Source organism: Photinus pyralis, unplaced genomic scaffold (assembly GCF_008802855.1).
Source record: "Photinus pyralis isolate 1611_PpyrPB1 unplaced genomic scaffold, Ppyr1.3 Ppyr1.4_LG6, whole genome shotgun sequence".
Classification (NCBI taxonomy): domain Eukaryota; kingdom Metazoa; phylum Arthropoda; class Insecta; order Coleoptera; family Lampyridae; genus Photinus; species Photinus pyralis.
In genome coordinates, this window is record NW_022170663.1 from 31995685 (window position 1) to 32010789 (window position 15105).

At 34.0% G+C, this 15105-nt stretch overlaps 1 protein-coding gene across 1 annotated transcript in view; it reads right to left on the bottom strand.

Annotated features, from left to right (window-relative positions):
• LOC116173489 (triple functional domain protein-like) overlaps positions 1-15105 on the bottom strand; it is a gene marked incomplete at its 3' end in the record, with an annotated part of 132446 nt that overhangs the window by 70203 nt on the left and 47138 nt on the right. Inside the window, 3 exon segments of the mRNA XM_031490987.1 lie at positions 8838-8960; positions 9012-9209; positions 9515-9622. Coding sequence (XP_031346847.1) covers positions 8838-8960; positions 9012-9209; positions 9515-9622 — 429 coding nt within the window.

The following is a 15105-nucleotide window of genomic DNA, read 5'->3' on the forward strand; positions in this document are numbered from 1 at the left end:
TTTTATTCTTATTTTTGCGAAAAAATGTCGTAGGGGTTTGAAATTTGGAGGAAACATAGCTTGTTTTATGATAAAAAAGAAGATAATTTTTTGGGCCTGTAAAGTTGAACCGTTTCCAAGATCTCACGATTTCTGAAAAAAAACACCTCTTTTTCAAGGGGATGAAAAATCTATTTTTTTTTCATTTTCGTAACGACTTACATTTTAATAATCGAAAATAAAAAATATTCCAATAGAAAAATTTTAAGAAAAGTGGCAAAAACGCGAAGAACAGTTTTAAGATATACCGTTTTTGACAGTAGCTAAATAGCTTTTTTTGCAAATAAATTAACGTATTGGATCCGCGCTAATAAAAAGTTTTTGAAATTTGCCTTTTCTCTCTTTAATGTTGCTAAAATATTTTCTTTTTGTTTCCTAGCGCCTAACTGCCTTAATTAAACAACTTTATTATTTCTTTTTTCTGCATTTTTACCGCAATGAAGTAAAATCGAATTCCTTTGCTTCCTGAACAATTTGTTTTTTTTTTGTTTTTTTTTATTGCCTTTATTTTATAGCTAATTAGCTATTCTCCCCACTCAACCCACTATACAATCACAAACAGCCATGCCTTACCTGGGATTCGAACCCAGGACCCTTGTAGCCAGAGCTAGAGCTACTAACGTAAACTCTTCTTCCTGCCTATTTTACAGCTGATGGGATTAAGCTGGGAATGTTGATCGTTAATTTACAGGAATTATGAATAAAATCCTCATAAAGTTTATTCCTGCAGGTTTGACATCTCAAATCATTTGCTTTTGGCCGGTAAAACTAACGTTCTTATTGCAGATTTTGCAAGTTTATCCACAGGCCCAACGCAATTGCATCAGCTATAATAATAATAATCTTTATTCCTGTTTACGCGCAACAGGCAGGAAGAAGAGTCAGTGAACAAAAAGAAATTGTTCAGGAATCAGGAAGCAAGATAATCCGATTTTATTTCAAATTGCTTTTATTGCGGTAAAAAAGCAGAAAAAAGAAATAATAAAGATGTTTTAACTAAAACAGTTGAACATAAGATAACAAAAGAAAATATTTAAGCAAACATTAAAGGGAAGCAAGAGGACAGATTGCCAAAAAATCTTTATTAACATCCAACATGTTGATTTATCATGTCAAAAACCGTGTATATCTTAAAACTGTTTTTCCAGTTTTTGGCGATTTTCTCGAATTTTTGTTATAGGAATATTTTTTTATTTATGTTTATTAAAATATAAGCCTTCCCGAAAATTTTGCTACCCCGCGCACCTCTGTACACCGAGGCACGTGGCGCAGTGGTCGCGCTCGCCGATGCTATTCGGGAGGTTGTGGGTTCGAATCCCGTTGCCGATTGCTCTGTCTGGGGTTTTGTCAGGGGGTTTTCCTCAGACATACGTAGCTTCGCATAATGCTAGCATTATGTTGAAATCTACGAGGCAAATGCTGGAGCAGTACTCTCCCCCTCAGCACCCTAACTCCGTTCCATCCGTTCCCATCCCTAACTTTACCCATCCTTACAATCTCATTCTCTGGCTGAAGAGGGCCAGGAAGCCCTGAGCAGCCCACCTCCGGTATCCCTGTAGTCAGGGGTGCCGGAGGAATGAAACACGTTGGCCTTTTTCCTTTTTTTACCTCTGTACGATGAAAAAAAATAGATTTTTCATCCCTTTGAAAAAGAGGTGGTTTTTTTCAGAAATCGTGTGAACTTGGAAACGGTTCAACTTTACAGGCCCAAAAAATTATCTTCTTTTTTATCATAAAACAAGCTATGATTCCTCCAAACTTCAAACCCCTATGACATTTTTTCGCAAAAATAAGAATAAAAAACGAAAAAAAACAGTTTTTCCGGTTTTTCTAGGAAAATTGGAGGTTATGTGAAAATAGTACAGATACAAAAGTTGTTCATTTTGTTAATCTCTATAACTTTTACATTTAACATTTTCGTCTAAAATTAATAGTTTTGCCACAATTTGCAAAACACCACTTTCCACCCCTTTCAACCCCCGGGATTTCACCCGCGGAAAAATTCAGCTGTTTTAATTATTTTTATAGTCCAGTCAAAAGGGAAAAATAAATGCTGTCTTTGTTTCCTGAAATTGTTAGAGTTTTTGGAAATCTCATTGAAATATATTCCCGCTCTAGAGTTATATGCAGTTGCACCGTCCTGCTGTATCCAACAGTTAACAAGAGCATCGTCTAAATCGTTTCGCACTAAATGGAAGTAACAGGAAAATTCATATTCTCTTGTATGCCATTCGCAGCATAGCGACGCTTTTTAAAGCCCGTTTGACATGCTGAAAGTTACTTCAGTTTCACGTGGAATATTGGAAATATCAACCTCAAAAAATATAGGTTGGATGGGCGCCTTTCATAACCTGTTTAATTATTTTATTTCAGCACCGACAATCGCTAGGAAAAAAAGCTTCACGTGGTGAGATGTTTCATTTCATCCAAGTGAAACCCTTCTGTAATAGAAATTTTCTTAATTGTGATATCGGAATGTGAGGGCCGTATTTAAAAAATGAAATTAATCATGGTTCCGTAAAGACGAAACGTTTGATTAAGGAATTAACTCCACCTTAAAGAGATTTCAATGAATCTATCCCAAAAGTTACAACCTCTGCAATTGGTGATTTTTGTACCCTACTGCTACGCGATGGCAGCGTTGCTTATAAATCATTTTAACATAATATCAAAGAAATAAGAATATTTACACCCCTGCAATCGAGAATTGGCTATGAATGTAAGTGCGAATTTTCTCAACAAAAATACGTAATTTCATGGAAAAATGGAACTAATAATATAATATAATTATTATATTATTATATAATTGTATATTACATTACAGCAATTAAATTTTTATCCGTTTTAATTCGAAGATGGATTATATCCTATTCCTAAGGTAGGTTATCAAGAAGCTCGAAATTACTTGACATTAGGTCAAGTAACACACCTTAAAAGTCAAGCCAAGTGAAGGAACATGGACAATCATCAAGCTACTTGACTTGATGGATCACTATCGGTTAAAATTATTTGATAGACCACTTCCCCGAATACAAACTTAACTGCGACTGGAAAATATCACCTAACAGAATTTTGCTGTAGTTAAGTTTATAATTTTCATGAGAAATAGAGAAGTTAAGTTAAAATGCTCCTCCCGTGCGTCAATGGCTCTTTAAAGTAAAATAAGTAGGTAGGTACGAATTTTGGAGAAATGAAAAGAGAAGCTTTCATTAATAGAGAAAATACCGAAATTTTTTCTATTTGAGTTTCTTTATTTAATTAATATTCGGGACTTTCATTATGTACATATTTAAATAAGGCGGTATTAGCACCGTTTCCCATGTTTACGTTACCGACTCTGCAATATAGGAACTACCCGTTTCACCGATTACTCAAATTTCAAAAATAAGGCTTTATAAAGTTGGTAGCAACTCCATGTTTATCTAATCGTTAGTAGTCCCCCATCGACGCTTATCGTTTTCGTTTATGAATCACAAAACTAAAAACTTCCCTGAACAATCCAGGTTTCAATATAAAATTTCCTCAACATTCCGATCAGTAAAAACTACAATTTCGAGTCTCAGTTAATTTTCACGGAAACAAATGTAGGATTCAGGGAAGTTATCTATAACATAAGTTTAATTAAGACTTAAGTAATCGCAGGCGAATTGCAAATTAATTTCCAGTTAGAATTACAAGACTTTGGTGATAAACTTGGGGAAAATGTGACTTAAAGCTAGTAGTAGGAGAGCCAGTGACATTTTTTAGTGATTATTTATGGTGGGTTTATACAATCATCAAACACCTGAACCTCGAATTCTGTGTCGGAAATAAATCATTTTGTTAGACCGCGAGTCCGCAAAAATTCAAATCTGACTTTAAAAAGCAATCAAGTAATGGCAGATGAATTTAAAAATTAAAAATAATTTTCTTTTTAGGACGCCCGACCAGTATCGATTTCTTTTCAAAAATCCGTTGTAAAATTTAGAAAAAAAAACAAAAAGTTAGTCGTTTGACGAATTAAACATTTCCAACGCACACCTCATGTATTTGACTATTGTACGTACGTCAAAATGTTATATAAAGGCAGATATTTAAATTGTAATTACTCTGATAATACTGCCATGGATGATATTATAGGACTTCCGACTATTTTCTGCAAGCTCTGTTTGTTGGCCGACCCTAAAACGCCTATGGCGTTATATTAAAACTTTTGTTCTATGCTCATTCATTGTAAAGCAGCGTTTAATCTAGAACAACGCGCTATTGCCAAACAATAGTGTTTAAATGTGTGATTTGCAGCTGCCATTTATATATGCGAAAAACAAATTACCTATACCGAATTTCATGTTACCTACGTCAAATAATAGAACTTGGGTATTTGGACTAATGGAACCGTTTTGCTTTGATCTACCTTTTCAAAAATTGTTTGTACCAAATTGAGCGTGGAAATGTCCGTTTTTGCTTCACACAAAGGTTAATAAATTAATAAATTCATATCAGAGCAGTAGTTTTAGCTTGTTTATTGTTAGGTAATTTAATTGTACCCTCGTCTGCTCAAACACTATCTTAAAAAACATTTTCTTAATTTTACAATGGATTTTTGAAAAGAAATCGATACTGGTCGGGCGTCCTAAAAAGAAAATTATTTTTAACTTTTAAATTCATCTGCCATTACTTGATTGCAAATCATTGATTTCTCATTGGAAATATTGTCCTCGAGGTGTATGTACCTACCTATAATCGGATGAAGAAACAATAAACGCAATGGACAATGTTGTCAAGTTTGAAGTCCATGAAAGTATATTTAGTTTCACCAAAACTACCCCGTCATGTCATGATGTACATATAGAAATAATTGTCTATGTATCATGTTAAATAACGCATAGCGCACTGAATCGTACCTATTTAAAATTGTCTAAATAAAACGCGCCATTACAGAAAAGGGAAGCTTTTGTTATACGCGTTCGCGTTTCAGTTCATTTCCCTCCTTTAAAGAAAACCCCCCATCTACAATTTTATGAGGCGCTAAATGAGATGATCAAACAACAAATTGGTAACTTGTTTGTCACATTACGGAGAGTTATGTGCTGGTATTCCACTCACAGTTAAATTTTGTCGGCATATTCAGGAATAACTTAAAAGGTGAAGGGTTGCAGTAGGGTTCACCAGACATATCGCATATATTTCCCTATAATTAAATCTCAAGTGCACGGGTTTTATTAGTGGACGATTAAAGATCGCTGGAATTTAGGTGTAGGAATTCTAAATATAAATTAAACCGTAAAAGTAATGATAATAATTTATAAACATTACGTTTCCACATATACTTCGGTATCTAATGATCCATTTGCACTTCCGTTACCTACCGAAACATTAATCATCCACGTGAACAAGAATACGTAGCTTTCACTTTACATCATCATCATGTAGTAGTAGTACACAATATTAATCTGCTAAAAAAAACTCTCTATCCTCATTATGCTTGATTATGTAATCAATCTTCTTGCACTAGCAAAATGATTGGCCATTATGGCAAACACATGGAGTTCATTTGAAATCTGTCGTGACTTGATGGATCTTTTAAGGTTAAATTTGAATTTTTGTTAAATTTTATGGAATTTGGCTTTTATATCAAAAAAAGGCAGTGTATAATAACCTTCCTTTTTTACAAAAAATCGAGTACACCAAAATTTCTCGGGAAAACACTTTTTCTTATTAATTTTGGGGCGTAGAATCCAAAACAATTCGTACTTTTTCGATTAGACTTCTCAATCAAAAGTTATTATTAATTTTGGTGCGTAGAATCCAAAACAATTCGTACTTTTTCGATTAAACTTCTCAATCAAAAGTTATAGACTAGAAACCAATTTCGAAAAAAAATTCAAAGGGCTGTAACTTTTGAACTAGTAGCCCAATCTTGGAACTGTTTGAAATTATGGATTCTACAGGCCATAATTCTATAAGAAAATTTTTATTCCGGGTCGATCTGAGACAATTTTTTTTTCGGGGCTCAAAAAAAGGCAGTGTATAACCTTCCTTTTTTACCAAAAATCGACTACACCAAAATTTCTCGGGAAAACACTTTTTCTTATTAATTTTGGGCGTAGAATCCAAAACAATTCGTACTTTTTCGATTAGACTTCTCAATCAAAAGTTATAGACTAGAAACCAATTTCGAAAGAAAATTCAAAGGGCTGTAACTTTTGAACTAGTAGCCCAATCTTGGAACTGTTTGAAATTATGGATTCTACAGGCCACATTCTATAAGAAAATTTTTTTCCCGGGTCGATCTGAGACAATTTTTTTTTCGGGGCTCAAAAAAAGGCAGTGTATAACCTTCCTTTTTTACCAAAAATCGACTACACCAAAATTTCTCGGGAAAACTCTTTTTCTTATTAATTTTGGGGCGTAGAATCCAAAACAATTCGTACTTTTTCGATTAGACTTCTCATATGCCTTTGACTGTCTCAGTTAAACTTATCGAATACATTTTTCCATCAAAATTAACTGAAACTGGAAAATCCGGTCACTTACTGTTTCTACTGTTTTTCCTGATCTGAATGTTGAGGAAATTAAAAATTTAATATTGAAATCTAAAGTTGTATCGGACAGGTAATCGAGTTTTCAACGAGTTAGTTCACTTTTTTTTGTTTGGAACAGTGGATAAAAATTCAAATTCATTTTTCAAAATGTACGTTAATTTGGAGTAAATTTTATATAGAGCACAATACGTCTAAACCGGACGGTTTCTCATTTATTTTTTGAGCTTTTTAGAATTCAGTCGCTTAAATGGGCAAGTAATTACAGAATGCTATGTAGATTAATTTTCGCTTTTAGAGTAACTCTACAAATAACGAAGTTTAGGCCAAAAAACCGAAAATTTCAAAAATGCGCTGGCGTTCATTTAGTTTTAAAGATACGAACAAATAATTTTAACAAACTCTTGGTAATTTTTTTCTCTGCGTCTGCAGGGCGCATTTATTTCAAGACCTCCTAAGAAAATGCATAACAGTTCCAAAAAATCAACTGAACTTATTAAAAAAATTGACTATTACTTTTAAAACATCCTGTAGAAAGACTATTAAAATTGAAATCACCCCTTTGGCACTACTTCAAAACTAATCCCATATGGTCCAAAAGCTGTAGGAAATTACTCGTAATTTCAATACATTCACATGTATGGTATATTTGTGAAAAGGTGAATATCTCATATAAGTGGATTTTCCTGATGGGCGAATGCGCGTAAGACTTCTTAAGAAAAGGGGCGAAACTAACTGTAATGAATTTTCTAGGTGGCGAATATGATTCAAAAATTCTAATTAGTTAAACCTCAACGTCTAAATTTTTATACTTTGAAAGAAAGTGGACCTGAATATTCGCTTACAAAAGCTCCTTCAAGATATTGGCCCCTGGGAAAAATGTTACAAAAAAAAAGGACTGTAAAACCAAAATACTGCATGTAATTGCGTGAAAAGGCGAATTTTTAATATAAGTGAATTTTCTTGGGGGTCGAACCTGGTAAGAATTTCGGGGCAAATCCTGACTAAACTAAAGCTAAAAGTATCGACGTGTAGTATTGGGAGCACGGAAAATACATCCTTCGTGAGTGGCAGCAACACTTTCTTCAGGATTAGTTTTATATTGTTGTTCTAAATGTTCTAAATTCATACGACAAAAAATTTTCTTTACTCACCAACAACCACCTGATGGTTACATACATTCCTTTTTAATATTACCCCAATAAAATCGCAATAACCAATAGCATTTAAATGCATATTCGTCTTTATATTTTATAACTAAATGTAATCCAACTTTCTTTTAACAATGCAGAATACTTAAATAAAATTAGCATATAGCAATTAACCGTTAAAAAATTCTAATATAAAATCAACCCGCAAATAAGAGCTTTTTATGCGGCTTTGTATGCAGAAAGTGCGGTTTTACATTCGCGCGCAAAGTATCAACACATAAAAAATGGGATGTTTTCCTTCTTTTAAGGAAAAGAAAATAAACCTCTTTCTTCTAACCAAACAGATGCTACTATGGGTTACATTTACAAACAATGTAGACAGAAAAAGCACCAGTAACTTAAATTTTTAACATTTCTATTAAATTCCATACGTATAATCTAATAATACGAACGTTTTTGTATTTTTCTGCATGCATTCTAGTCCAGCCACGGAATGTTTCCAAGTTAACGTTTTTTAATTATCAATTTCTGCTGTATTAAAAAATGTAACAACAAATACGATCTAATAAGATGGCCCTTAGACACAAAAATTGCATAATTTTGTTGTAAAGGGTCTTTTATCTAATTTCCTTCCTTTTAAAATACATTCTGTACAGGAAACTCCTAATTGTTCGATTCCATTACCTCTAAATCTGGTTTAAAGAATTTGATTTGATTCTTAATGTATCAATCAATGCAAAATAAAATGTAAACGAACATTCTAGAACCAGAAAAAGTTTCCATCACCTAAAATTCAATTGAAAGTACTCTCCGGCTCCGCTGACGCATAATAAATGCATCGTTTCTCTTAATGAAAAATCGACAAGTGCGTTTAAAATAAACCAAAAGTAATTTCAATTTCTCCTACTAATTACTTTCTTTCTACTATAATTTCAAAATAACGGAATGATTATGCCATAACTAAAACAGTTACACGCTTGTTTTGGCAATGTAATGTAAAACATCTTGCTCTATGATTTATTTGAAGGGCTTGGCCAGAAATTTAACACGTTAGTGGCAGCTCCATGGACATACAACCAGTACACCGCCTGTTAGTAAATAAGCGAGTAATTTAATTATCACTAACCTGAACAACATTCTCGAAGTGCTCATGACTTTTCTGATAAACACGCGCCTTCTGAAGATTTCTCCCAATTCCCGTATTTTTTCTTATGAAAACTTCGCCATGGTTCGTTAGCCAATCCAATACCTACAAATTTGAATTTGAAATCGAGTCCGTAAATCGAAAAACGAACAGTACCTGCTTTACATCCTCCTGAAACAAACGGAGCGCCAATCTCTGGTGAAGTTTGATCTTCTTCGCGTGCCATTTCTGTTCTAAGGCCCGATGGTGATTAAGGATCTGGTGAATGACGGCGAGCACGTGACTGGCGCCTTCGCTGTAATCGGCCGCCGGATTACCGCCGGGCCGATTTTCGTAATTGGTCGTATTTTCGCCCTAAAGTGAAATAAATGTCACGTCAGACCGGACAAAGCAATTGGAAAATATTAGGTAAATGAAAAAAGGAAAGCGTATAAGTAAAGCAAAAAATATTTACATGTTTCTTATCAATTCCCGGTTGATTGCAGACCTGCACCAGATGATCAAGTTGATAGAGAAACTTCTTACTTGTACTGTGAACCTACCACCAAGCAAAGAAAGAAGTAGTTAGAGATTGTATTAACAAATAGGTAGATCTAAGTTATATAAGATAAGAAATTCAGCTAATGTCCCCTGGAAGTTACGATAAAATAAAATCATACACTGTCAATATTTCCGTTGGCATCAGGAATTATTGATGTTGACAAGTTATGGCACACTTGTAACATTACATCTAATCCATTTAATAGAGTTTGATAGGAATTATAAACCTGAAATTGAAGATGAACTTAATTATGCACATTCTGTACAATAAAATGGGAATGCTTTGGTTCTTTCAAGCGAATTTCTTAAAATCGAAAATTCTGTATAGAAACGTTAGCTGCTGGCATTTAATTATGCACAAAGACTATTTAACATTCATAATGTGTACTTGTGCGAAAAAACGTTGGATTTCTAAAGCTTTTACAAAAATGCTATGCTATACGGTTGTATTTGCACCAATCACCTTTAAGTGGCATATGTCTCAAATATAAACAAAATCCAACATTTTATCTACAGACTTCAAGCTTTATTTTAAGTAAAGGATCTTTCAATAAAAATGGAGTGTCACATGTAACCTGTAACAACCGCCATATTTTTTGATAATTGAACATTTTGTTGGATATGGTTACTGAATTATTTAAAAAGTAAGTCAAAATGAAATACATGTTTTTTTTAAAATTTAAGCAAGCTACCTTTAACCTTTGAAAATTGAAAAGGGGAATTACGGTTAACCAATGGTTAAAAATGTACCACATTATCAATCTTAGACGACCGTTTTCAATATATCCTGGTGGAATAAATATATCGGGAATTTAAAATAAAATGAAGAGTTAGGGAACAAAAATAGGCACCAGTATGAGAAAAGTTCTTAAAAATGCCTTAGTATTCAATTCAGTTTGACGATTACTATTTTTCACAGTATAATGCAGATATTTGATGATTAATTTTCACTGAGCATTTTGAACGCACTCGTTCGAAAAATGATGTTTAAAAGAGAATGGGTTCCGTCCATAGGTAAGTAAGACGAATTCACGGCAAGGAACGGAGAAAGAAGTCAAAGAGTTAATGTAGCAAGGGAAAGGTGCGATCACTTGCCCCTCTGAAAAACCGTGCAAAAGCACATTGGAAACCATAAATAGCAGACACTAAACTTCCTATTGTCTTGTTTAAAGACTGAGGGAGCAGAATCGCTTAAGCGCGGTATAAAAAAAAGGATAAGAAAATATAATAATACTCGCAACAAACATTATTCTTCGGAGCAACTGAGTGAAGGTATACAATACAGGAAAACTACCCCCTTCATAAGAGTTCTGATAACAATAAGATGGATTTTAATCTGCTATGTAGGACATCAATGCTCTTCCATCGCGAGTTTCTTCCCAATTTTAATAGGAAAACACGCTGATTTGCATCTAGGTATTGCATTGTGTAAATGATATTTCCATTTAACAAAATATACCTACTTCGATAAATCTAAAGATTCTTAATGTTTCTACCGCAAGTGAAATTGTGTATTTGATGAATGTTGATCAACGCTCGATTTTCAGCATGTTTGGAGACCTATGAAAAAATTTGGGAAGATTTTCAAATAGGATATTGTTGTTTAAAATGTCTCCATCCTCACGATGGTAATATTTCAATTATCATTTCTTTTTTTTCAATTTTTATTGGACTCATCTACAATCAGTTATCGAACCTTTAATTCTCATAGGGCAGCGCTATCCCTTATTTTACCAGGAGATATAGGAGAGAATGCGTATCTAAAAGGATTTTTATAGTGGAGTGTTTTCGGCCGACCAAATCAAAATAATGAGGTTTAAATTTACCGTTTTTTAAGGAAGGCTCCATTTTGTGTGTAGCGAGTTTATTACTTAAATATTTACAATTAACCAAAGATTTAAGGTTAAACAATGGCTTAGACAATTTATTTATTACCATAGTAAAACCAGGTAAACCCGCCTGTAAACAATGCAGATGGGTTAAAGATTGTCTGAAGGCAGCTGGTTTAGATACGTGTATTTGTAAGAAACCCCACTCCGAGCCCCACTCGCAATTATTATTTATTTAAAAATTGTGTTAAGGAAATTCAACGAAATTATTGTTTTTCGTATTACATTCCTGGGGCTCTAAGAGTGCTTACAAAAATCAAATCTGTTTAATAAGATTTTTTTACGTATTAAGAACTGTTCAATCCATAACATACTAAAATTTGAAGGAATTTGGTCGAGTAATTTTATTTTCAATGAAGTTTAAAGTTGGTTGTGGCGCGGCAAACCTCTAAAAATGGTCACTTTGAAGCGTTATCGTACTGAAATAATCATTAAAAATATATTTGTTAGGCTTAAATATCGTAAAATCAAACAGGCTTTAATTTGATACCCGGTTCATTAAAATTGGGCCAAGGGGTTATTTTCTATTAAGCTTTAAACCGCACATACTTTTTAATCCGACGGAAGGCTACTTTTCCTGCCGCCCGCTCTGTACAAGAGAGGCCAGTAAATCGAGTTCGGGACCAAGGTATTTTGGGTACATTTCTTCTTTTGTCCGTCGATCGAAAGAGTCTTAAAAAGGAAAACTTAACCCTGAGTTTGCGCACTCTCAAAGTTCACCGTTTTTCCGTTCCGTTTTCCCTCGTACAACAATACAAAAAGGTACAATAGTTTATTTTTTGGTAAATTTTACGTGAAAAATAAAGATTAAGAAACATTCATGTTTTGGTTTATCTTTTAGGTATTATCCCCGAGAGGCCTACTCCAAGGTTTCTTTCATTTTACGTATTTTAATATATGAATTTTAATCGTCTTCGTCTCATCCTCATCTATTGTGGTGGGATCCTCTTCTAAGTAAGGGCATCATTGTTGGAAGGTCGTTAACATCTTCCTCTGTTTCGAGTACCTACGACATCTACTATTGTGTTTCCAACCCCATTCGTATCACCTAATACAAAAGTGGGTTGGAGAGGAGAAAAACGCCCTCGAATGGGGTTGAAAACACCGCGACATGGGTTTGGAACCGATAACCACAGAACAAGGGCTGATTCCTCTGTACTAATTGATATAATATCATGCGGTTGCATGAAGAAATGCGGCAACGCTTGTGGATGCCAGAAAGGAGGTTTAAAATTCTTCGTACTTTGCAAAATAAGTCTTAGGGAAATATGCACAAACATTAGAGAAGCACTACTGGATGACACATCTCGAAGTACACGAACATGATAACCTTCGAGCATTTGCTTTTGATCCAACATCATAACGACCTTCTAACAATGATACCCTTACCAAGAACAGGATCCCAAAAAAGAATACTATTAAAATTCATATATCGTAAAATGAAAGAAAACCTTGGAGTAGGACTCCCTGGGATAATACCTAAGATAGGCCAAAGAATCAGAAAAATTTATCAAGAATGTTTCTGAATCTTTATTTCTGCACTTAACATTTACCAAAAATACACTATTGTACTTTTATATTGTACGAGGGTGCTCGAAGCCTCAATGAAGCGCTTTCATATGCGATTAAAAAAAATAGAATCTCAGCGCGAAGCGTGAATGCAGCGAAGCGCCGGAAAGAACACCCTAAGACTCCTTTTTCTTCTCCATCACATGTTACATTGGTATAAGAATGTCTAACGACTGCTGTAATCACCGGCACATTGATATTAATCAAAAGTTCTATATGTATATGAACATTAAAATTTTATCTTAAACAATTATGTAGTTACCAAAGTAACGACATATAAAAAGCGCATTTCCACAATAGGTATTCTTTTTTCCGATAAAATTAGTTACCAACATTTTTCATATTCCAACCAACCCACACTCCATGTGGGGAAATTTATTGAAATTTTGTGTAGTGTTGCAACCTTCATGCTAGTCAGAAAGGGCGCTGATCGGTATGTCCAATTTGGTTTTATAAGTAGGACGAGCGGTTAAAATTTAAGAAAAATTATTGGTCCACAAATACGTGATATACGCTCTACGTATTTGTGGTTTAATTTTAGAAATGCACCTCAAGTTTTTTTATTAGCAGCATAAGAACAGTAGGTGTTACTGTCAAACTTTTAGAAAACGCACCTCACCAAAAAGAGAATTTTGCGCATCCAATAAGTATTAAAACATTTAATTGGCCAATATACACTATTTGGATACTATCTAAGCCACACCTGCACGATCAGGATTAAACCGAGGCCAATGGTTATGCTTTAAAACGCATTGTATTTATACAATCTCACAGGCATTTTCGAATTAAATATACATTTTAAATGTAAAGAATAATCAGGTCTCACTTTGCTTTTGGGGTCGTATAGCATTCCTCTTGTCATACTGTTTAATACGATAAAATTTAACAACTGACAAATGCAATGCAGCAAATCCGATTTAAAACTTCCATTACTGTTAATTTATAAAGGACAAATGCCAATATTATTTCTCTGTGAATGTGCAGTAAATAGGTATTTGTAAATTCATTTGCAGTTATATGTATTAAACTTAAATTAGGTAATAATGGCATAATTTATTGCAGATAATTTATCTGCTTGAAGAAAGACACAGAATTCTAAGGGCATCCTCCTACTCACCATTTTCTATTACTCATTTTGTAACATTTGGCATACTTACCTTATAGTTTAATTTTGATTTTGCTTAATATATTTAATACAAATTTTTACCAAAAAGCCAAAACACAATGACACTATTATGATAAAATGAATATTTGATAACCAACACAGATACAGAGGCGATCAAATCAAATCTTTTGATCACTATGGCCATTTTATAATGAACTTGTAAAATGATAAAGAAAAAAGTTATTATATCTTAATAAAATACCGCAACGCAAAATACAATTATTTGTTAAAGTAAAAAATACTTGTTAAATTAACAAACATTAATAAACTTAAGGCTAACTTTCTTACAAATTTCAATGCTCATTGCTGGTACAGTCGAGGTAAAAGTACCTGTACCCCATTGATTATACACACCAACCTGTATAATCAATGCTGTACCCACTTAACATTTTTCTAAATATTTAGGTGCCTATAGCAAAGAATACATAATAATTAGTTACATTTTGCTATAGTTAAATTTCAAAGGGCTCGTTATCGTTTATGATGAGATTAGCAGTTGAGAATAACCGGCTGATTCATATTCGGAAAGCTGAAACAGCAATTGAGACTTAGGATAACCTCAGAAAAGTTCACGTAAAAAGTATCTCAGATGCGGAAAATTTGCCGTCTTTGTCTTGAACACAACGGTGATATGGAGGCACACATCGCGAGGCTGTCAGTCCTGATGGAAAGGTTGAACGGAATGCAGCAAAATGCAGGTCTGGATGACCAGTGGCTGGTGGCGAGTTTGTTTAGCAGCCTACCAGAGGAGTACGAAACTCTGGTCACTGCTCTGGAGACGCGGCCGGATGCAGAATTGATCTCTTAAAGGGAAAATTGAGAGACGAGTGGAATCAAAGAGCAAATCGTGTGAATGGCAGAAACAGTGATGAGTTGATGACACAGGTTTGCATACTACGAACGGGAAAGAAACTGATAAGTGCTATTTTTGTAAAAAAAAACGGGGTCATAAGAAAGCAAGTTGTGAAACATGGAAGCAATGGTAGGAAAATAAGCAGAAGAACGGAATGAAAGAAGGAAAATTGAGTCGTTTCATCGCATTATTACTGTTGATAGCGTGCTGCTGGCGACAGAAATGAAATTGAAC